Here is a 20,465-nt window from a genome sequence, read left to right as displayed (position 1 = left end):
ACTACTCACTACTCTGCACTCACTACTCACTACTCTGCACTTACTACTCACTACTCACTACTCTGCACTCACTACTCACTACTCTGCACTCACTACTCACTACTCTGCACTTACTACTCACTACTCTGCACTAACTACTCACTACTCTGCACTCACTACTCTGCACTCACTACTCTGCACTCACTACTCTGCACTCACTACTCTGCACTCACTACTCTGCACTCACTACTCTGCACTCTGCACTCACTACTCACTTTATGTTATTCTTCTCGCAAGGCGTGAGATTTGCAGAGCCTGGAAGGATCCAAACCCCCCCACGTCTCCGAGCTGTCTACGGCAAATTATGATTACCAGTAAGTCTGATATGGCATGTGATCCCTCGAGTCTGGTTAAAGTCTGGGCAGCCCTGGAGGCATGGCAACTTCGATGATTGCTTATCCAATGATTTATCTGGAGCCCTGCTGGTTCCCTAGACTCCTAAGTAGCCTGGGAGCCCATAAGTCGGCGAAAGGGAGTATTGATGGGAAGGCAGAGGCTACTTGAGGGTTCAGGCGTACCACCCTGATATTGGCCGTTTCCAACAAGGGCCGGATTAGGATGACCAATCTGCATCGAGGTGCCGGTATCCCATCAAGACTTCCAACTACGGTATATGAGGATTACCCCAAATAAAATTTAAAAAAAGGGAAGCAGAGAGACTATTTAAGAGTGACACAAGAGAGCTTTTAGCCCTTGCGGTCTCACGGTACCTGCACATTGCTTGGTCGTTAAGAAGGAAGGTTACTCTCAATCCTGAAGCCTGATAGAGAGCCAATAAAACTTTGCTCAGTCATGACATTCTGTCAGTATATTGGTATTGCCCTAAACCCCTACTGAGTGCATTTATTTTACTATTCATTCACGTTTATATGGTACTGTGGAAAAACTTACATAATTATACATATTTGCTGTACTTTGTTATCTTTTACAACTTTGTCTAAACCCTCAATGTTGCCTTTTTGCACACCTCCTCTGCTGTAATATATGAATTCCCTTGAAGTAATACTGACAACAGCAATTTAATTGTGAAATAATTTGTATCCATAGCCTTTTTAATCCAGCTGTTTAGATGATGACTTTTCCTTTTTATTGACAAATTAACTTGTAATCTGTTTTTATAGTATGACACTTTGATTCATGATGTATTTTACTGCATAATTGTACAAAGTATTCTAGAGCATTCATTTTGTATTATTTGATTGTGTTTTATGGGCTGTGCCCGAAATAAACAGTATCATTATTATTATTATTAACCTTGCCCATCAAAAGCACATTCATGAACCCAGTGCATATGCCGTCCATTGAGTGCTGAAGAAGGTGTGCATCACATCTGCAAAACTCACCAAAGAGAACAATTGCTACGAGACAATATGCACATACTGCACCGGTCTTTAATATTCATGAAGGAAAAAATGTAATATTTTAAACAAAAAACTACATATATGCAGCATTAATGTACAGAGATGTGGAATGGATTAATGAGCATAGAAGAAGAGTATGTAGTACTCACCGGAGCAAATATATGCCCTCGTCTGTGCACCTTACTCTCTTGCTCCTCGTCCAGCTGTACAGAGAAAGGGCCAGAATACATAATAAGAGACCTCATTGGCTCCATGTTAATAATGAATGTTATTTTTTGACAACCGAAAATAAGATCAGAAAATAAGAATAGATCCTGAGACTTCGGGTCCGAAAGCTGACAACCCCTGGCCAATACTCTCACAACTAGATAAACACATCTTTACAAACTCCTCCGCTGGTTCAAACCACCAACATCAAAGTACACGGCTTTCACTTGATCACACCTTCTGTTACAACTTGAATAAGAGGTGAAAATGTGCTCAACAAAACACACTCAGGTAACCTTGCATGGAAGGCTTTAATTGTTCGATTAATCGTAATGCTCACTTTATCTACTGATGTTCGCATGATGCATTCATTATAAGTTCAGGGAGTGTGCATCAGGGGCACAGAGCAGACAGGGACGGGTGCCTGTTTTTTTCTGCTTAATAGGTGCAACATTAGAGGAACTGAAGCTCATAGTGTTACTGCTCACATGCCTCTACGTGTTAACACCAGTTGAATGTTCCCTCCTTAGCTACCCATGATTCGATTCAGGCCCAAACATTAGGGGGGAGATATTAATACTGGTTAGTGTCCTATGCAGAGAGTGTTAACCACTATTGATGCTCCTAGCAATCAGCAATAAGGCTTAACTAAAACCTATGGCATGTCTACTTTCCTTAATGTTGACTTACTTTCAGGATAGCATCTCTGGCCTCCATCAGTATCTGATGACCTTCTTGTGTTCCATTTTCAATTAAAACCTGGATAATAATAAACACTATCAATAACTTTTTAGGAATATGTGGAATATGTATATATATATAAATCATTTTGTAGACATTGCTTGTTTTGTTTCATGTGCCTAAGGGAATGTGTTCATTTACACTGAGCTGAAGTATATTAAAAACAAAATGGCAGAAAAAAAACATTTAATTTTCTAATCTCTGTAAACATATTAAAATTCTTGGTAGCTAAAATGATAGCCTAATTCATGTAATGCTTAGGACGAAATGTGGCTTTGACCATATTTCGTTGGCAATGTACACATACAAACCCTCACTTTGAGACAGTAAAATAAGTAAATAGTTGTAGATATATTTTAGAAACAATTGCTCTGTGTTTACTGTAGATTCACACTATACTTGTCTGTAAATTGTTTATATGTTAACAAAAGGTTCTGCTTTTCTACTACTGTGGAGAAAGTATATCGGCGATATTCCAATGAAAGTTCACTTTATTACTGCATTCGCTTTTCCAATGAAGATTGCAACATATTATAATTCTAAAAACTGTGGACAACCCAGCTTACCTACTGCAGTTAGTTTTATAAACTTCAAACATCCGCAAACCTAAATACTGCAATCAAAAGAATTAGTATATTTTTCTGACACATATACATTCATCTAGATGGAAGCACAGTATAGGATTTCGATGGTATGCTATAGAAAGCCTCTTTTTGCCACTTCCTGTTCTAGGCCCCATTTTGGTATTTGGGCATATTTTCATATGTACCGTCAAACCGTCTTTGTCCATACAACATACCCACTAGAAAAGGTGCTGATTTTTATTTCCTCGTTGATTTCTGTGATGCTTGTAATTCTTCAAACAAATGTTAATATAGTGTAATAAAGGAATGTATAAATATCCGTATACTCGGGTTCCTCTAAATTTTCAGAGAGAAGGAAAATATGCACGGTTTTCACAAATGTTGTATTACTAGATGATGGCCAAACGTGGAGCTGTGACACGATTGTCAAAGATAAAAGTGAGGATTTATCTAAACTCCCATGGAATACAGAGCACTAATAAACAATAAACCTGGCTCTCAACAGGGAAAAGAGTTTCTAAGGCACCATCATAAGAAACTTTCATGGCACAAGGGTTACAAAATGTACTAACCTTTTCTCCTTATTTATCTTTTGTTTTCCTCCACAGCTATGCCATAATGTATCCCTTTTTATTTCAGTGCTTGGTTATTGTATTTCCTTAGGGAAGGATATGTGTTGAATTCTCTCCCATTTATTTTCCCTGTCTTCTCTTTTCCATTGGACCCTTCCGCCCCCCCCCCCACCCCACCCTCCTTTTTCATTGTGCTTACCCTTTCCTCAGAATGTTTGTCAGGGTTCCAATGTGCACTCCCGGAGCCCAAATGTATTTCTGGGTTATGGATGTCGACGATGGAACTTGAGCAAAATAAAGCATTGAACCCTATCTGGCATATGTTTCTTCATTACACAGTACTTCCTGATTGGGGTAGAATTAACTTGAACAACATGGGAGCCAGATGGACATATGACACCTCCAGAATATTAATGTGCTTTGATTGCTCATTGTCAACTACTTTCTTTACTGTCTAGACCATCAATATGAGCAAAGCATCCCAACACATAGGCCCATCACTACTTATCTGGAGGGGACCAGTTTCTGAAAGGGCACTCCCATTACTAGCTTGTGTCCCAATTCTATGGTAGCACCACTGTTAGAATGAGTTTTACTACTAGTGATAAGTAGGGATCTACCACTAGAAATAAGGCCAAAAACAGAATAAAAGGTATAGTGAAGTTCTCAATAGATGATTCCCTTGTTCAACCCTTGGTAGCTGGCTGCAAGCAGGCAGACTAAACTTATGAGACAGGTGTGTAAACATTTAAAAACCTCAATACGTTAAATAAGTAAAATACAATACAACACCAATGTATAAACTTGGGTTATATTTTTATGAACAAATAGGAATAAACATGACTCAAATCCACCGTAGAGAACCAGAGACATGAATTTTTGAAGCCTAAACACTCTCTAGTGCTTAAAAGCCAACTTGTTACATCTGGTAGCGCTTATCTGGGACAAAGTCAAAGTTTTAAGCCGATCGCAATGAAGCCCTGGTCAGATACACTAAGCGGGAGGCCTTGATCAAAATTTTACCTTTGCACTTAGAAACTTTTACGGAGTTTTTCTCTCAATGTCGAGGGAGGCTCCTCCTCAGTCCGGATTCGCATCTACATCGTCGGCTTGATTCAGAGCGAGCCCATGGTTAACTCCCAAAAGTCTTAAGCCTTGGAGCTTTCAGCAGGATGATCTTGAAATCCAGGCCAGGTCGCGGTTCGACGCATTCGGCTTGACTATCAATGTCGGGTCAGTAACCGTATGTAGCTTTTTCCAAAAGTTGCTCCAAACTGCCGGAACTTCTTCCTAAAGATCCTGTTGTGGGTCAAAGTGTCCAAAACACCAATCCAAGAGTCTAGAACCTCCGAGATGGTCCTTGGGATGTGGGGACTACTATTCTTCCAATGCACCTGTCGAAATCCTTAAAACGTCCACTGGATGCACTCCAGGATGGGGACTTCTTGGTGGAGATAATGCAGGTGGGCTCTGTTAACCTGTAGCTTGCAGAGAGTCCTCTTCTTAATCCTTGCAAAGTCAGGCAAAGTCCTTAGGGGTGTTGTCCCAAATTGTTCAGCAGGTGCCGTCCTTCAAAGTGCGATCCTTTGGGTGCAGATCAGGGTTCCATCAGGGTAGTCCTTCTCCTTGTTGATTCAGGCAGCAGATATGAGTTGCTGGAGAACCCTCCCATATTTATTAACAGTTCCTGGGGGTCAGGCATGGGGGGTGGCACCCCTGACCAATGGAATTCAGGGAGCCACCCAGGCGTATGACCATTTCCTGAAAAGTGCGGCATATTCTTGTGCCAGACTAAAATAGAGAAACTTTCTTCTGGAGGGTTAGATCTAGGTAGGCCAACCCACTTGTGTGGCTAAGTTCCCCAATACTCCCCTTACGGCGCCCTCACATATCTAATTACTGGGGCTCCTCTTTGGCTGAGGGTGCAGGATGTGGGGCTAAGGTTGTGTCCTGTCCAAACTGTCATTCCCTCTTTGAAGACCAGTTTGGCCCCTTCACACCCTTCCTGCGTTGCCTTTTTGCTCTTGCAGCTTGCAGTTCTCTTCCGACTGGAAATCCTTTGTCTCAAGGCAGGCCATGTCACACCTGACGCCCTTTGTTTGCCTCGCGCTCCCCGGTCCACCACGGGTTTTACCCGATTGATGTGGAGGGAGCGCCAGGCGTGTTCTACTTCCGGGCTAGAGGGGGGGCGGGCCACATAAATCAGGGTAATGGCAGCTTTGCGCAGCGGGTGCGCCAAAGGCAAGACCATCTGCGCCCGTCCGCGCCTGGCCCGTGCCTAGTGCCAGAACCCCGGCCCCTCCCTTATCACGGATTTTGCATTATGATACAATAGCTCTTCGTCGTCTTAACACATTGGCCCCCAACTGCTGTAAGCTGATACCAGGCAATCTAAAAACAGCCTGTGCCTGCGGTTTTTCCCTCCCGGAACCTCTGAATACCAGGGCTTTTCAGACAGCCCAGCCCCCCGGAAACAGCAAGCTTCCCCCTTCCAGTAAAAGCCCCATCTTAAAGGGAAACTTAGTAAATGTCAGATCACTGGCCAAACATAAGTATGACATTTCCCAACACATTGCCGACCATGATCTGGATCTACTGTGTCTGACCGAAACCTGGGCAGACGCTGCATCCGACCCTGACTTTGTAACTGCAACTCCGGCAGGCTACCAGGCAATAAGGGTAGATAGGCCTCTCAAACGCGGGGGAGGGGTGACAATTATACTTAGGGACTACTTCCCAGTTAGGTTTTACCAGACCTCTACACCCTTCTGTGAGTCCTTACTTAAACTAACTTTCAAGGGTATTCTTCTATATTGGACCCCCGGATTCAGGAGCCACTTTATTTCCAACATCGACAGCCTCTTAGAAACTAGTCTTCAAAATGACAAATTCACTATCTTAGGAGACTTTAACTTCTATCTCGAAGATAGAGCTAATAGGGAGACTGAAGCACTATTGGAGACCCTGGAAGCAGTAGGTCTCATACAAAAAATTCAGACCCCCACCTATGAGGCTGGCCACACGTTAGATGGCCTTTTCTCCTCGGTTAATAACCTTGCGCCTATGGAAATGCTGGTTCTAACTTGGTCCGATCACGCATTGATTAAATTTGCGTTTTCTTTCACCTCCCTGGGACCGTCCGAAGCATCAAAGACCCCTGCCACAACAAATAGAAAATGGGAGCTTATGGATAATCAATCCCTTCGCTCCCTGCTAGAAGAGTCTTGCCACCCATTTCTAGGGTCCCCTGAAGTCTCAGCCCCAAAATATCTAAAATGGCTTAACAACGCTTTTAATACCGTCGTCCCTATAAAGAAAACCTCAGGAAATAGGCGAAACCCTTCAGCACCTAGGTTTTCCGAAGATCTTCGTCAAGAAAAACAGCGCTGCCGGCAACTAGAAAGACACTGGCGAGCCGAGTATTGCCCTAATATGAAAACTATTATAAAGCAGCACTATTACAATACAAAGACCACCTAATAGCCAGTAAAAAAGGATTTTTACACTAAACAAATCATGGAAGCAAAAAACTCTTCCGAGTGGTGAACATACTCACTGCGGCAAAAGGTCCAGGAATTAAGTGAGACCAAGAGTTATGCGACAATATTGCAGATGCCTTCAAGACAAAAGTGCTGAACATCTTTAATAACTTTCAGGATTCTGCCCCTTCATCCTCGACAGAATCCACTTGCAGAGCAGTGCAAAAGGGGGTGGTGATGGACGGAGTATCTGAATCAAACAAACACTCACACCCAGTCAAAGGATCTGAGTTTAATCCTTCACCGTTCTTTAGCCCACTCTGCCACCCCAGTTCAGACATGGCTATATGCAAATCAGTCTGACCCTGTGCCTCATGGGAACAGTCCAGCCTGAACTGCCAAGCCATGTCTTCCCTGGACCGGAAACAAGCTTCCGAGGACCGGTTTCTGGCATTCCAGCCGTCTTCAGCCCGGCTTGCTTGAATCCAGTGGCAAAGTGAGCAAGGGACTCACGTCTGAGCATACCCTGCCACACTTATGGCGGCCAAAAGCGGTACAAAAGGGGGTGGTGATGGACGGAGCATCTGAATCAATCAAACACTCACACCCAGTCAAAGGATCTGAGTTTAATCCATCACCGTTCTTTAGCCCACTCTGCCACCCCAGTTCAGACATGGCTATATGCAAATCAGTCTGACCCTGTGCCTCATGGGAACAGTCCAGCCCGAACTGCCAAGCCATGTCTTCCCTGGACCGGAAACAAGCTTCGAGCATAACACCAACACACTGCTTGCCTTCTCTCCCATCTCTGCTGAGACCGTAGCCAGATACATCCAAGATTCTAAATCCGGATCCCCCACTGACCCTTGGCCGCCAAAAATCCTTAAAGAAATCGTTGATGTGGTTAGTCCAGGTCTCACAGATATTTTCAACTCCATGTTCAGATCCGGATGCTTTCCCTCGATCTGGAAAGATACCTCCATCTTACCACTACTCAAAAAACCCTAGTTGGAGCCTAAAGACACTAACAACTATCGCCCCATTGCCCGGCTACCTCTACCAGCCAAAATAATCGATAAAATTATGAATTCCCAATTGACTCAATTCATTAATGATAACAACTTGCTGGACTCCTCTCAGTTTGGCTTTCGCCGTGAACATAGTACGGAGACGGCCCCGATCAAAGCTACAGAAGAGATCAGGATAACGATGGATCGGGGCGGTACTCCTCGATCTGTCAGCCGCTTTTGATACGGTTGACCATTCTCTCCTGCCTGAGCGGCTCGAGAGAATAGGGATCGGAGGCGCAGCATTGGCTCTGTTAACCTCCTTCCTCAAAGACAGAAGACTTACGGTTGAGTAAGGACGACTACCGCTCGGATGCGTACACCCTTCCTTGTGGAGTGCCCCAGGGCTCTTCCCTAAGCCCTTCACTTTTTAACGTGTATGTCTCAGAATTGGCCCCCTCTTCGGACGACACGCAGATTGCCATAACAGTACAAAAACACGCATTTACAATGCAATGGTCTTGGCATTTTTAAAGTTAGAGCTATTGGCAGTGCTCATGACATTATTTTTATTTATGTTTTTTTAAAAAACATAAATAAATGGCATTGTCATTGTCAGCAGGGGGGGCAGGACAGCGAGCACAAGCAACGGGGGGCAAGGGAGCCAGCACAAGCAACGAGGGGGGGGGGGGCAGCAAGCACGAGCAATGAGGGGGCAGGACAGCAAGCACAAGCAACGGGGGGCAGGGGAGCAGGCACAAGCAACAAGGGGTGGGGGGGGACAGCAAGCATGAGCGTCAAGACTGCACAACGGGCGCTTCTTACCGTATGGGTTCCTGCTTTGCCCTGCTGCAGTCAAGCCTCCTCATCAAAAGTAGACGTGGACGAGCCGAGCCAAGGGTCTGGGAGCAGAGTCTGCTCACGCTGCCTGCACACGCCAGTCGGCCCTCTGATTGGTTAATAAGGAACACCAATCAGAGAGCTGACTTGAGCGTGCAGGCAGCGTGATGAGGGGTGTGCTCTCTCCCGATGACGTCAGGGAGAGAAAGAAGAGAAAAAAACGCCCCCGAATCGGGAAAAGACGGGGCTTAAAGGGAGTGACACCCTCTCCTCAATGGCTGGCCAGCATTTACGAGGCCAGCCAATGGAGAAGAGGGGCGGGTTCAAGCCCCCATACTGGTAAACATTAAATCTCTGACCGAGACTGCGCAAGCCCAGCCTACGGTCCTCGACCTAAAACGTGGCGATGTGTTTCAGCACAGTGGAAGGCTCTTCACAAAGATTGTCTGGCTATCTTTCAGTTGCTTACTGCTGCATTTAGTAGTAGTTTGGTGAAATATTTGCACAGTGTTACCATCTGTAAAAATTACAAAAGTATGAACTACTATTGAAAAATGTGCTGCGTTACACTGCATAATTTCCCTTCTCTTGCTGCATAATTTAGTCAACCCTGCAGCATAATTTGGCCTTCCCTTGCCGCATTCTTTTAATGGCCATGTCTATGACATGGATATAGAAAACAATCTTTTAAAACTTCAACAGATTAGTGAATGGTTTTGATGACTCTGATGCAATGTCATTTCTTCCTCTGGCAAACTAGGAAGGGGGGATTGTTGTGAGCCGCTTTGACATGAGTGAAATCTCTCAGACACCCAATTTTCAGCTCACACATTCCAATACAATGACCTTTCCCTGTCCTGCCTACGCTTTTCTCAAATCTCTGGTCCCTACTGAAATATTGCCCAATCCCTGGTCCATCTTTCTCAGCCAGCTAATTATATTTCCTTCCAAAACTCCTAGTAATATTCACCCTCCATTGTCTTGCATGCCTTCTTCCTCCATCATCTACTCCTTATCACACCTCTGGCCAACGTGTGGTCTCCCATTCACACTCTCAATCACTTCTTCGTTGCCATTCACTTTGCACCCAATCCAAGTGTACTTTTCCTCCACCCAATAACAAACACTGTCTCTGCTTCAGCCCCCCACCCCACCACCCCCAACCCCTTCCCCTATTCAATTTAAATGGAGTTGGTGCCTTCATATCCATCTGGTAGGTCAGGAGTCATGAATTTATCAAATAGGGGACAGTCTATAATGCAAAACGATTAAGGAGCACAATTTGAACCCCCTCGAAGCCCTACTAGGAACAGCAACAAATGATGTGCATGAGTTTACAGTAATACAGCTTATTTTCCAGTAAAAATGCTCCATCATTGAGGCTTGCTAGGATCGAAGAGAACGAGGGAGAAGTAACAGACAAGGGCAAGAGAGCATTTCCTGAAAAGATGCTCTTACAGGGGGAGTATTACAGAAACCTAACTATGTATGAGGTTGAGCAACATAGCTGGCTGCAATCCTTGCACAATGCAAACTGCCAGAACCGAGAATTATAGACATCTTCCATGATCACAGGAAGTTTTTCATATTGCACAAAAGCACACATAAAATATTCAGTGGAGTATAATATTAGCATCTCGTGACACTTCACTCAGTGGCAAGCGCTCTCAACGACAAGGTCGAAAGATGACATACACGCTCAGTTAATCAACTGAGAAGTTCCATTTATAATAGGGATAGAACACCGAGTATAACCAGCAGTGGCAAAGCCACAAAGTTAAGCGAAATACTTTTTCATGATGCTGTGCAGCATTTGCCTCCCCAAAAAGTGTTGTGATGCATTCAGAGCGCGTACTCCTCATGATGCTACTGGTGCCTGCATTCTTCAATAGACGTGTATTTATGATGATGTGTGAGCATTTATCACCATATAGCCTACAGAATGACGCAGGTGCCATTACTTATATTTTAGTCTATGGATTCAAGATGGAGGACGCCGCTTTGCACTGTAAATAAAAAAATCCATTGCGCTACATTGCATTTCAGCAAGCAGAGCAGCAGTACAGCAAATGGGAGCATCCGAGCCTTCAAACAAATGTAAATATATATATATATATATATATATATATATATATATATATATATATATATATATATATATATATTCCTTAACTCTCTTCCACCAACTGCCTCTTACCGCACGGTGGGGTGCGTTTTAATATCTACAACACTTGATCCCAATCCTCGGATCGTTTCGCAAAAAAGAGCACTCAGGCTATAATGCGATTATACGCATTATAGCCCGAGTGCTCTTTTTTGCGAAACGATCCGAGGATTGGGATCAAGTGTTGTGGATATATATATATATATATATATATATATATATATATATATATATATATATATATACACACACACACACACACACACACACGGTCTGGGTTTTTGTTCTGGCGACAGCACACAGATGTCACTTTGTTTTTATAATTTATCGATTCAGTTATCAATGAAAATATAATTTTAGATATTGAAGCCAACAAACTTATAAAGCCTGAACCAGTTGATAAGGCAATATCTTCAAAGTTTCTTTCAAGTCTATGGAGAAGGAACTGGGCTGTGTACCAAGATGCTTTCCCGCATAATAAAATGATTGACTCTAAAAGGACCAAAAGTTGCTAGGCCGCATGGTTCAGCATCCAAAGGGTTTGTCATTTAGTCTTAATTATAAAGCACTGTCATGCAGAATTTCTGGGAGGAACACATTACGTGTAAATTAACACATGTAGCAGACCTGCACGAGCAGCTAACAAAAGCCAGAGAGACTACCTTCCCAAAATGGAAAGGCAGGAGATATTGTGAAGTCTGTATGACAGGGTAATAGCTGCATACAGCATGTTGACAAAAATAAAACTCACAAAAAACACACAAGCGAGGTAAACACAATCTCTGACACCATGAGACTAGGAATGAGACGAGTCGGTAAATGATGTTTCTAAGGCGATGCTGGACCTTCTAAAGGATAGATGGAAAGATAGGAGTTTTGTGATGAATGCCATTGAAAAGGGAAAGTCAAGTATTTGATTGAGGTGGACTAGCAAGTCTGTAATCTCTGAACGCCTTAAAGACCACTCAATTGCCATATGCAGAATGTAACGGGGGAAGTTATTGTAGAATTTTGGCAATCTGATGTTAAGACTGGGCACGCAGGCGGGACAAGGTGGTCAAAGAAGCGACAGAAGAGTATCTGGACATACAAATTAGTTGAATGAAAATTCACTGGACATATTTTGAATATACCACACAAGTAAAGAACGTTATATTTAAATACATAAAAAAGGGAGTAGATTGGATATCTGAAACTAGTCTCTCACAAGCTCTTAGTGGCATGAACACAGTATGATGTGACATGGATCCCCACTTGCCTCATTTCCTTCATGCCATTCAAAGCATCTCGTAAGCCATCACTCTCTAATCTTGAGCGGAGATGTCAGAATCGGAGCATTTAAATATTGTCAGCTTTCGATCCTGTGATGCACAACGATTTCTGCAGCATGTACATTACTTACTCAGGTTACCTCCGATTAACATTAATAAAAAGCATCATACATACGTTATGAAATCCATGTAAATTATTTTGGATAATTTGCAATGTAAACTTACATCTGGAAAGGGTATAACTGTTGTTTTACTGCACATATCAGCTGAGCAGAAATGGTCATTCTCTTGCTACCAGCGCCATTGTTGCAGTGGCCTGTCAGCGTCAGGTACAAACGCATTAAAGAAATCACCTGTTTAAAACGGCCTCCTCGAAAGGTAAGCTGGAGCCATCATACAGAATACATACACATTTATGGCATGCACAACTCAGAACCCGCCTTTCACAGTGAGAACATAAAAAACAAGTTGATGAGGCAAAATGTTCAACAGCACACACAAAGGTATTCACTTAAGTACGGTGTTCTGAAAGTTAAGTGATCTTTTTTGATACCCAACACAGGGGCGCGCGGCGGGCAAGAGCAGGGTCTTCTTACAATGCCTGCAGCTTACTGCTATGTGAATGTTGGTGTTGACGCCTTGCGCTGTTACCGCATCAGGCACCAAAGGAAATAGAAGGCAGACTAAAGCGCAACTTAACAATGATCAGAAAGTTCCTAAAGTAGCGGCAATATCAGAATGAAGCACTACATTTTAAAACATAATCATAAAATGGTAACAATGATGCAAGAGTAAAACATCCATGCTTATCTGACTATTTAAAAGTACTTCAGAGGACCATGGGTCAGCAATGATGAAGTAGAACTCCATCCACGGAGTGATGACACACAAAGTCTTTGACTATTAGTGGTGATTTTCAAATGTATACATTTATTTATTATTTTAACGAATTTTGTGAAACAAGTAGCACACAATCATTTATGCATATAAAAAGAAAGCTTTTATATGTATAATGGGCTTATATCAGAATGACCACGATTACAGCAACCAACTTGGATTGAGAGCTATTAAGTACTTAAATAAGTGTTATGGTGCCAATTTCTTCTCCACTACGTAATGCCGCATAAGGTCCAGAACCATGTTGGCGTCTTCATGGTGCACAGGTAAACAAAATGAGACATTTGCGTGTAAATACTGACGCTTTTAAATGTACTAGGTTTTTTAAATTGCGTAGGCAAAATGCTGTCCCTCACAATGGGTGACGTGGGCTTACCCACTGCCCCATGCTCTATGCTGTGGTGGACAGAGTCGAAATGGGAATGAGAAGTTAACAGAGAGTAGATGAAGATTGCTTACCAGAAGCCCTTCTACGTACATATAAACATATTTATGATTTATTTTTTGTAGGAAAAATGAGTTTGGAGAGACAACAAAAGTTAGACCTAAAATGAAGCTAGGTGGCGAATGAGGTTTGGCGGAGAAGTTATAAAGGAGAAAGGTAAAAGGAGGGAAAGAGCTGCACAGGGCATGCATTTGGTGGGAGTGACTGGAAAACACATGCACTCTCATGGAGTGCTTTTCCCTAAACGTGAGCAGATAAGGATAGAGGTCAGTCAATCAAAAGGATGGCAAAGAAGCAATGCTCCAGGTGAGGGAGAAACACAAAAGTAGGAAGGCAAGACACTGAATACACAGCAAGCAAATGATAGTGACTTAAAGCCAACCAATGGGGAGTGACAGGTGAGTTCTAAGCCCACTGAGTTTTTGGTATAAACCACAGGAGACTTTCACCTATGCGAGACCTTAAAAAAACAAAACACCAGCCCTCCTCACAGGGAGACTGAACTCCTATGTATCAAACCTCCCCTCTCCATTCCCAGGGACACTGAGTTTATGCAATAAACATCCTTCTCCACTCACACAGAAAGCAAGCGACCCTGTATAACTCCTCCCTACATTTCAATGGACACATAGCCGCTATGTATCCAACATCCACCATCACTCTAGTACACTCAGCTACTAGATACTAAACATCTCCTTTACTGCCAGGGACAATAAGCCACTGTGTATCATGAGCCCACTCAACTCGCACGGAGCACTGAGCTACTATGTACCAATGAGTTGCATGGCGGTACATATGCGTGAGGGGGCACCTAGTGGTCAATATCTGTCACATGGGGTACATTGTGGTAGGGATACGACATTGGTCCGTGAAGGTAAAGATATGTTACATGAGGTGAATGCTACAGCACACTCCCACCCGATTGATGCGGTGCAACAATATTTTTTGGTGATCATCTAAGAATTGGGGGACTAGCCAGAATTAGCGACCCGGTGAGCCTACCGATTTACCTCCAATTTACTTGGATGCTGCTCCTGGCGTTTGGTGCTCGGTGTCTGGCGTCTTGCGTCCGGCGCTCTGCTCAACACCGCAGCTGCCGCGCAGAGTAACTGAGCCGCAGCTGATTCTTCGTTGGATTCGACAGTGCAGGTGCTGGGCTGAGCACACTACGGCGGCCCCGCAGGCGGACGACATTGGCGGCATTGGCGGCTGGTTACAGGCTACCGGCAGCTATCAGCGGCAGGAAGAAGCCGCGATTTGCGACGCTGGTGGTTTTTCTTGACCACGGACCACGGATCACGGCTATAACACACTGCAGCCAGATATAGAGAAAGAAAAAGCACAGAAGAACGCCGAATTGAGAGAGGAGGTATTTGGGGGGGCAATTATTGCACGAAACATTGTGGCCTCGATTGAACAATTGGGAAAACTCTTTGCTTCTTTCTTGGAAAATAGGAAAACTCGGCTTCAGGGGGTAGAGAGCTGTTGGATTTTGCTGGACTTTGTTGAAGGGGGTGCTCAATATATGCTATACCTCGCCGAGCTGAGCTACAGCTACAGCTACAACCTCAATCACTACTCAAGCCTTGGTCAGTGAATAGGGTGGTCAGGCTGGTCAGCGAACAGGCCCCCCCCCCTTTTTCTTTTTCTATATATAAATCTCCATTTGGAAGCAGGAACTTTTTTCTTTTCTGAGCATTACTTGACTAAATTGACCAAACTGAGTAAATTGTGTTAAAACCACAGGTGCAATCAGGTGATTTATGGATTTATGGATAATAGTGGATAATAGTGCACCACAGGTTTTACTAAGCCGTTAGATACCGGATACTGGGTTACTAACATTTGCAAACATTTGCAAACATTTGTGAAACATCTGCTTTAAAACTTGCTTCTAAACCTACTGCCAACAATATAACAATATATACAATATATTGCTCTTCAAAATAAGGCTTAACATAAGGCCACAAGGTCATAAGGGCATACCCTTATACCCCTATACTTTTAGGCCCTCATGGCTCCAAAAAACACAAGACAGAATACAGCTCTATTGAAAGGTACACCCCCAATGGGGCCAGAGGAGCAGCTTAGACCTATTTCACCAGCAGTGGTGGCACGCCTATCCTGCCTCACTCGACAGGAATCTCAAGTTGGTAAACTGCCGCTAACCCCCCTTTCAATACCCTCTTCCACTCTGACTACAAAAGAGAAAGAAACTCCTTTCAAAATTAAATCTAGAATGAAAGAGGACGACATACTTAATAACAAAAACAAAACCAAAAGGACCGGTAACAATAACGGCAAATCTACTCGACAACAAGAGGGGGAGATAGATGGTAACGCAACAATAGAGATCAACCCCAATAAGGTAACACCTACGCAGATCACACAGCTTACTCAAACAAGGCAATCCAAACCAAACATTACAATGGGACCACTCGCAGTTACCGAAACTACTCAGGGTGCTGAATCAGAACCGACTTTCGACACTCCAATTGACGCTCCTGATACCACTCTGTCAAGCTTTGAACCTGAACCTGAGGCTGAAGTTTATGCGCATATGCACACATCAGTACAGACACTGGTATCACTGGTATCACCTCCAATCACAAGCATAGAATTCAATAGCTTAAATACTGATAATGATGGGGGGAACATTGAGGCGAACTTAATACAAGAATTAGACTCCAATGATGAAGAATATGAAGAATACGTCGAAGGAAAGGAGGGGACGGAGGGAATGGAAGAAGATGGGGCAGGCAAACGAACTGAGAACTTCCGAGCTCAAACAAGAAAAGAGAAGTCTATTGCTACTAAAAAAAAGGGGAAAGGAAAAGGAAGAGCTAAGAAAGGGAAGATAAAAGAAACAACAACAACAATGCTTACAAATCTACTCACAAACGCTACTGGACCCACAGGAGGGACCACAATTAAAGATCAGAGCCCTTTACTTAAGTGGATGCAAGTCAAGGGGGGTCCACAAAAAATGTCATTTGTGTTACCAAGAGACCATATTACGGAAATGAATAGTCCACAAGACAACAATATTTTCAAGTCCCCTCCTAGCAATCGGGCCTTGCTAACTCCAGAATCGGCTCTAAACTCAAACTCCAATTCAGCACCTATTACTAAGGCCTTGATGGACAATGTACCAGTAGCGCTTACACCGTTTATAACCTCAACTAATTTAGCAACTGCTACACTGCCCACATCAGCCATTGCGGCTACACCAAATACATCTCCCACTACATCTCTCATATTCTCTCCTATCGCCTCCCAAACTGAGACTACTTCCTCATCTTTGGACCTAATCTTAAAGACACTAATGGTCCACCATGAAGAGTCCCAACAACATTTTCGCCAACTTAAGGAGGATAATTGCAAGATCCATAATTGCCTACAGGAGGTTACCAACAAGCTCAGTGGCGTAACAAAAGATATCGAAGAATTGCAACAGAGGGTAGCTAACGCTGAGGAAACACTGGCCACCACCACTGCCTCTACAGCGGAACATAAGGAAGATATAGAGACTTTAAAAAACAAAGTCGAGGATCTTGAGAACCGCCAAAGGCGCCAGAATTTGAGAATCTTTGGAATACCCGAAGGAACGGAAGGCTCCGATGCAAGAGCCTATTTGATCCGACTTTTTCAGAAATCATTCCCTGACCTGGATGACTGGGACTGGGATTGCCAACTCCAAAGGGTACACAGACTACCGATTATCCCCAAGAATAAAGAGAGTAAATACCCTCGACCAATTCTGGTTTATTTCGGCAATTATTTGCTAAGACAGGCAATTTCATCGAAAGCCAGACCTAATACACCTATCACTTGTGACAATATAACTTTCTTTGCTAAATCAGACCTTAGCAAAGCTACTATGGATAGAAGATGGGTGCTACGGAAATTGATAGACCCTTTTAAATCTAGGGGCGCTACAGCATATCTACAGGAACCAGCACGCCTTAAAATTATAAAAGCAGGACAAGTTTATTTTTTCAACGACGTCAAAGACGCAGAGCAACTTTTGGCCAAAATGGACACTTAACTTCACCTAGCTAAACTTATAGGAAATTAGAATTTGAAAGCCATGAGCGATCATTTTGATTTGTAAAGGGGAAAAAAGGGAAAGAAGGAAGGAAAAAAAAAAAAAAAAAAAATCTCCTTTTTTTTTTTAATTTCTATTTTGAGGTGGGGATTGGCTGATATTTTTTTTTTTAAGACAAGATTAACACTGAATGGGAGACCACGGGGAGACCTCTCTGCTCCGCTGCCCTTCCAACGGCAGCAGAAGATAGAGGGAGGCTTTCGGGTAGGTACGTGGGGTGGGGCCTCTAAAGCAGGGGGGGAAGCTTTAGGGGAGCTAGAAGAGGGGGGAAAGAGTAGGAAAAATAAGGGGGAAAAAAACTATTGCAAGAGAGAAAAATGTGTAAAAAAACACAACGAGATTTTGGAATTTAATATATGGAGAAGAATAAGTGAGATCATTATAATTTATGCTTTCTCTTAGATGTTTGATTTGGAATGTTGCCGGTCTCAATAATAAATGTAAAAGAAAATTGGTACAAGAAGAAATTAATATGTATAAACCACATATGGTATTCCTCTCAGAAACTCATATTAGATATAGAGATCGCAAATTATTATCACAAATGGGCTATGACCTTGTTGTTTGTTCAACTATAGATACAACTAACCGAGGTGTTGCTATTTTGAAACAGAAATGGTTAAAACTAAACGTTATCAAAACCATTAGTGATGCTAAAGGCAGATGGGCAATAGCTCAACTGCAATTTAATCAAAAATGCTATGTATTTTGTATAATTTATGGCCCAAACGTTGACATACCAAAATTATATGAACACTTGACTATTGAATTACTTGACTGGGATGGGGAACTGGTGTTAATGGGGGATTTTAATGAACTACACCATAGATTCTACAAGTAAATGCACTAGAAATAGGATGAGGAAAGTGAGACACGCCATAGAGGAACTAGCTAGGATACATAATTTGAAAGACGTTTGGCGCACTAAATATCCTACAATTCCCGGCTTCACCTATTTCTCCGCCCCACATCAAACTTTCTCTAGGATTGATCTGGTATGGACAACTGATAATATTTCAACTAACTGCCAAATTGAAATCTGTCCCAAAGTTACCTCTGACCACAACCCAATACTGTTTGAATTCAAAATTTTGGACACTAAACCAACTACTCGCCAATTTACATATCCCAGATACTTACTTACGGATCCTAAATTCATCTTGGGTTTGAAGAACCACATACTTGAATATATATCGTTAAATATTAACTCCACTGCGGTTAACTACGTATGGGACTCCTGTAAATGTAGTATCAGAGGTTATACACACCAATATATATTCCGGGACAATGCAGATAAGAGAAGAGGTGAAAAACTAGCTACTTCCAATATACTAACAGCCGAACAACAACTCGCAGATGCTATTATACAAGGCAATACTAATATTGAAGAGATAAAATTAACATTAATCTCATTAAGAGCAGCCCTAAAGAAAACTCTTAGAGAAAAATATAGCTCTAAAATACATAAATATAAACTAACACAATATGAAGGGGGAGATAGAATTGGGAAAATCTTGGCTTATAAGGTAGCCGATAAAAAGGCTAAAACTACCATAAAAATATTTAAAGGGTTGGATTCTAAAAAATATCAAAAACAAGAACAGATTTTAGAGCAATTTGCTAAATACTATTGCTATTTATATACTCCAGAGAATACACCCACCTTAGAAACAATAGAATCCTATCTAGAAATTCACAGACCCGCAATAATAGATTCGGAGAAAAATAAAATACTAAATACTAAAATAACAATGGAAGAAATAAAAAAGGCTATACATTCACTCCCCTTAGGTAAGGCCGCTGGCGAAGACAATCTACCCATGGAGATCTATAAGATTTGCGAACAAGAACTACTTCCTTTACTCCATCAGGTGATAGATTCTATAGCTGAAACAGGTAGTGCCCCTGCTTCTTGGCGCATAGCAAAAATTATTTTCTTTTTGAAAAAAAAAAAACCACCAGAAGAACAGGGATCATACCGACCAATTTCATTAATTAACACTGATGCAAAGATTTTCGCCAAAATACTTTCCAACCGACTAGCCCCTATTATGCCTGATCTGGTTAACTGTCAACAACATGGATTTGTGGTGGGGAGAGATACTACTGCTCATATTAACACCGCAATAACCGCTTTTGATGTTGCGGCGGTCACTCACACCCCACTGGGAATGGTTATGCTAGATGCTGAGAAAGCATTCGACCGAGTGGGGTGGGAGTACTTATGGGCAACATTAAGATCAATTGGTATACAGGGACAATATCTGAGATGGATACAATCCCTATATGAAGCACCATCAGCTATAGTCAGCTATCTAGGTAATAACTCAGGTAGTTTTTTGATAAAAAGGGGTACTAGACAGGGGTGCCCTCTCTCACCCCTGCTCTTTGCTTTAGCGTTAGAACCATTCTTAAACGCTCTTACGATCCAAGACAGTATCATCCCAATAGAACATGAAGGTAATACTTTAAAAATTACAGCTTTTGCTGATGACATTGCCATCTATACCACCGAATTGGCACAAGCTATACCTAATATAATTAAGGAAGCTAAAGACTTTGGCGATATATCGGGCTATCGCCTAAATGTTAATAAAACTCAAGTAATAGCGAACTACAAACCGCTTCAACCGATAATAGGTCTATGTTCTGAAGCTACATATTTAGGAGTGAAACTCACCTCGAATATCGATAAAATCATTTCAATAAACTATGAGCCCCTACTAAAGGATATTACATCCACTCTCAAA

The 20,465-nt window shown here is 42.5% G+C and overlaps 1 protein-coding gene across 3 annotated transcripts in view; it reads right to left on the bottom strand.

Annotated features, from left to right (window-relative positions):
- Positions 1–20,465, bottom strand: part of METTL17 (methyltransferase like 17) — a 244,738-nt gene that overhangs the window by 65,509 nt on the left and 158,764 nt on the right. For all 3 annotated transcript variants that reach the window (XM_078644984.1, XM_078644986.1, XM_078644985.1), the window contains exons 10-11: positions 2,298–2,366; positions 1,550–1,603 (exon numbers count right to left, since the gene is read on the bottom strand). In XM_078644984.1, the coding sequence (XP_078501110.1) occupies positions 1,550–1,603; positions 2,298–2,366 (123 nt within the window). The remainder of the gene's footprint in view (positions 1–1,549; positions 1,604–2,297; positions 2,367–20,465) is intronic.

The sequence above is a fragment of the Lissotriton helveticus genome, chromosome 5_1 (assembly GCF_964261635.1).
Source record: "Lissotriton helveticus chromosome 5_1, aLisHel1.1, whole genome shotgun sequence".
NCBI classification, from domain to species: domain Eukaryota; kingdom Metazoa; phylum Chordata; class Amphibia; order Caudata; family Salamandridae; genus Lissotriton; species Lissotriton helveticus.
The sequence above is the reverse complement of the archived record's forward strand: the minus strand, read 5'-3'. Positions and strand labels throughout refer to the sequence as shown.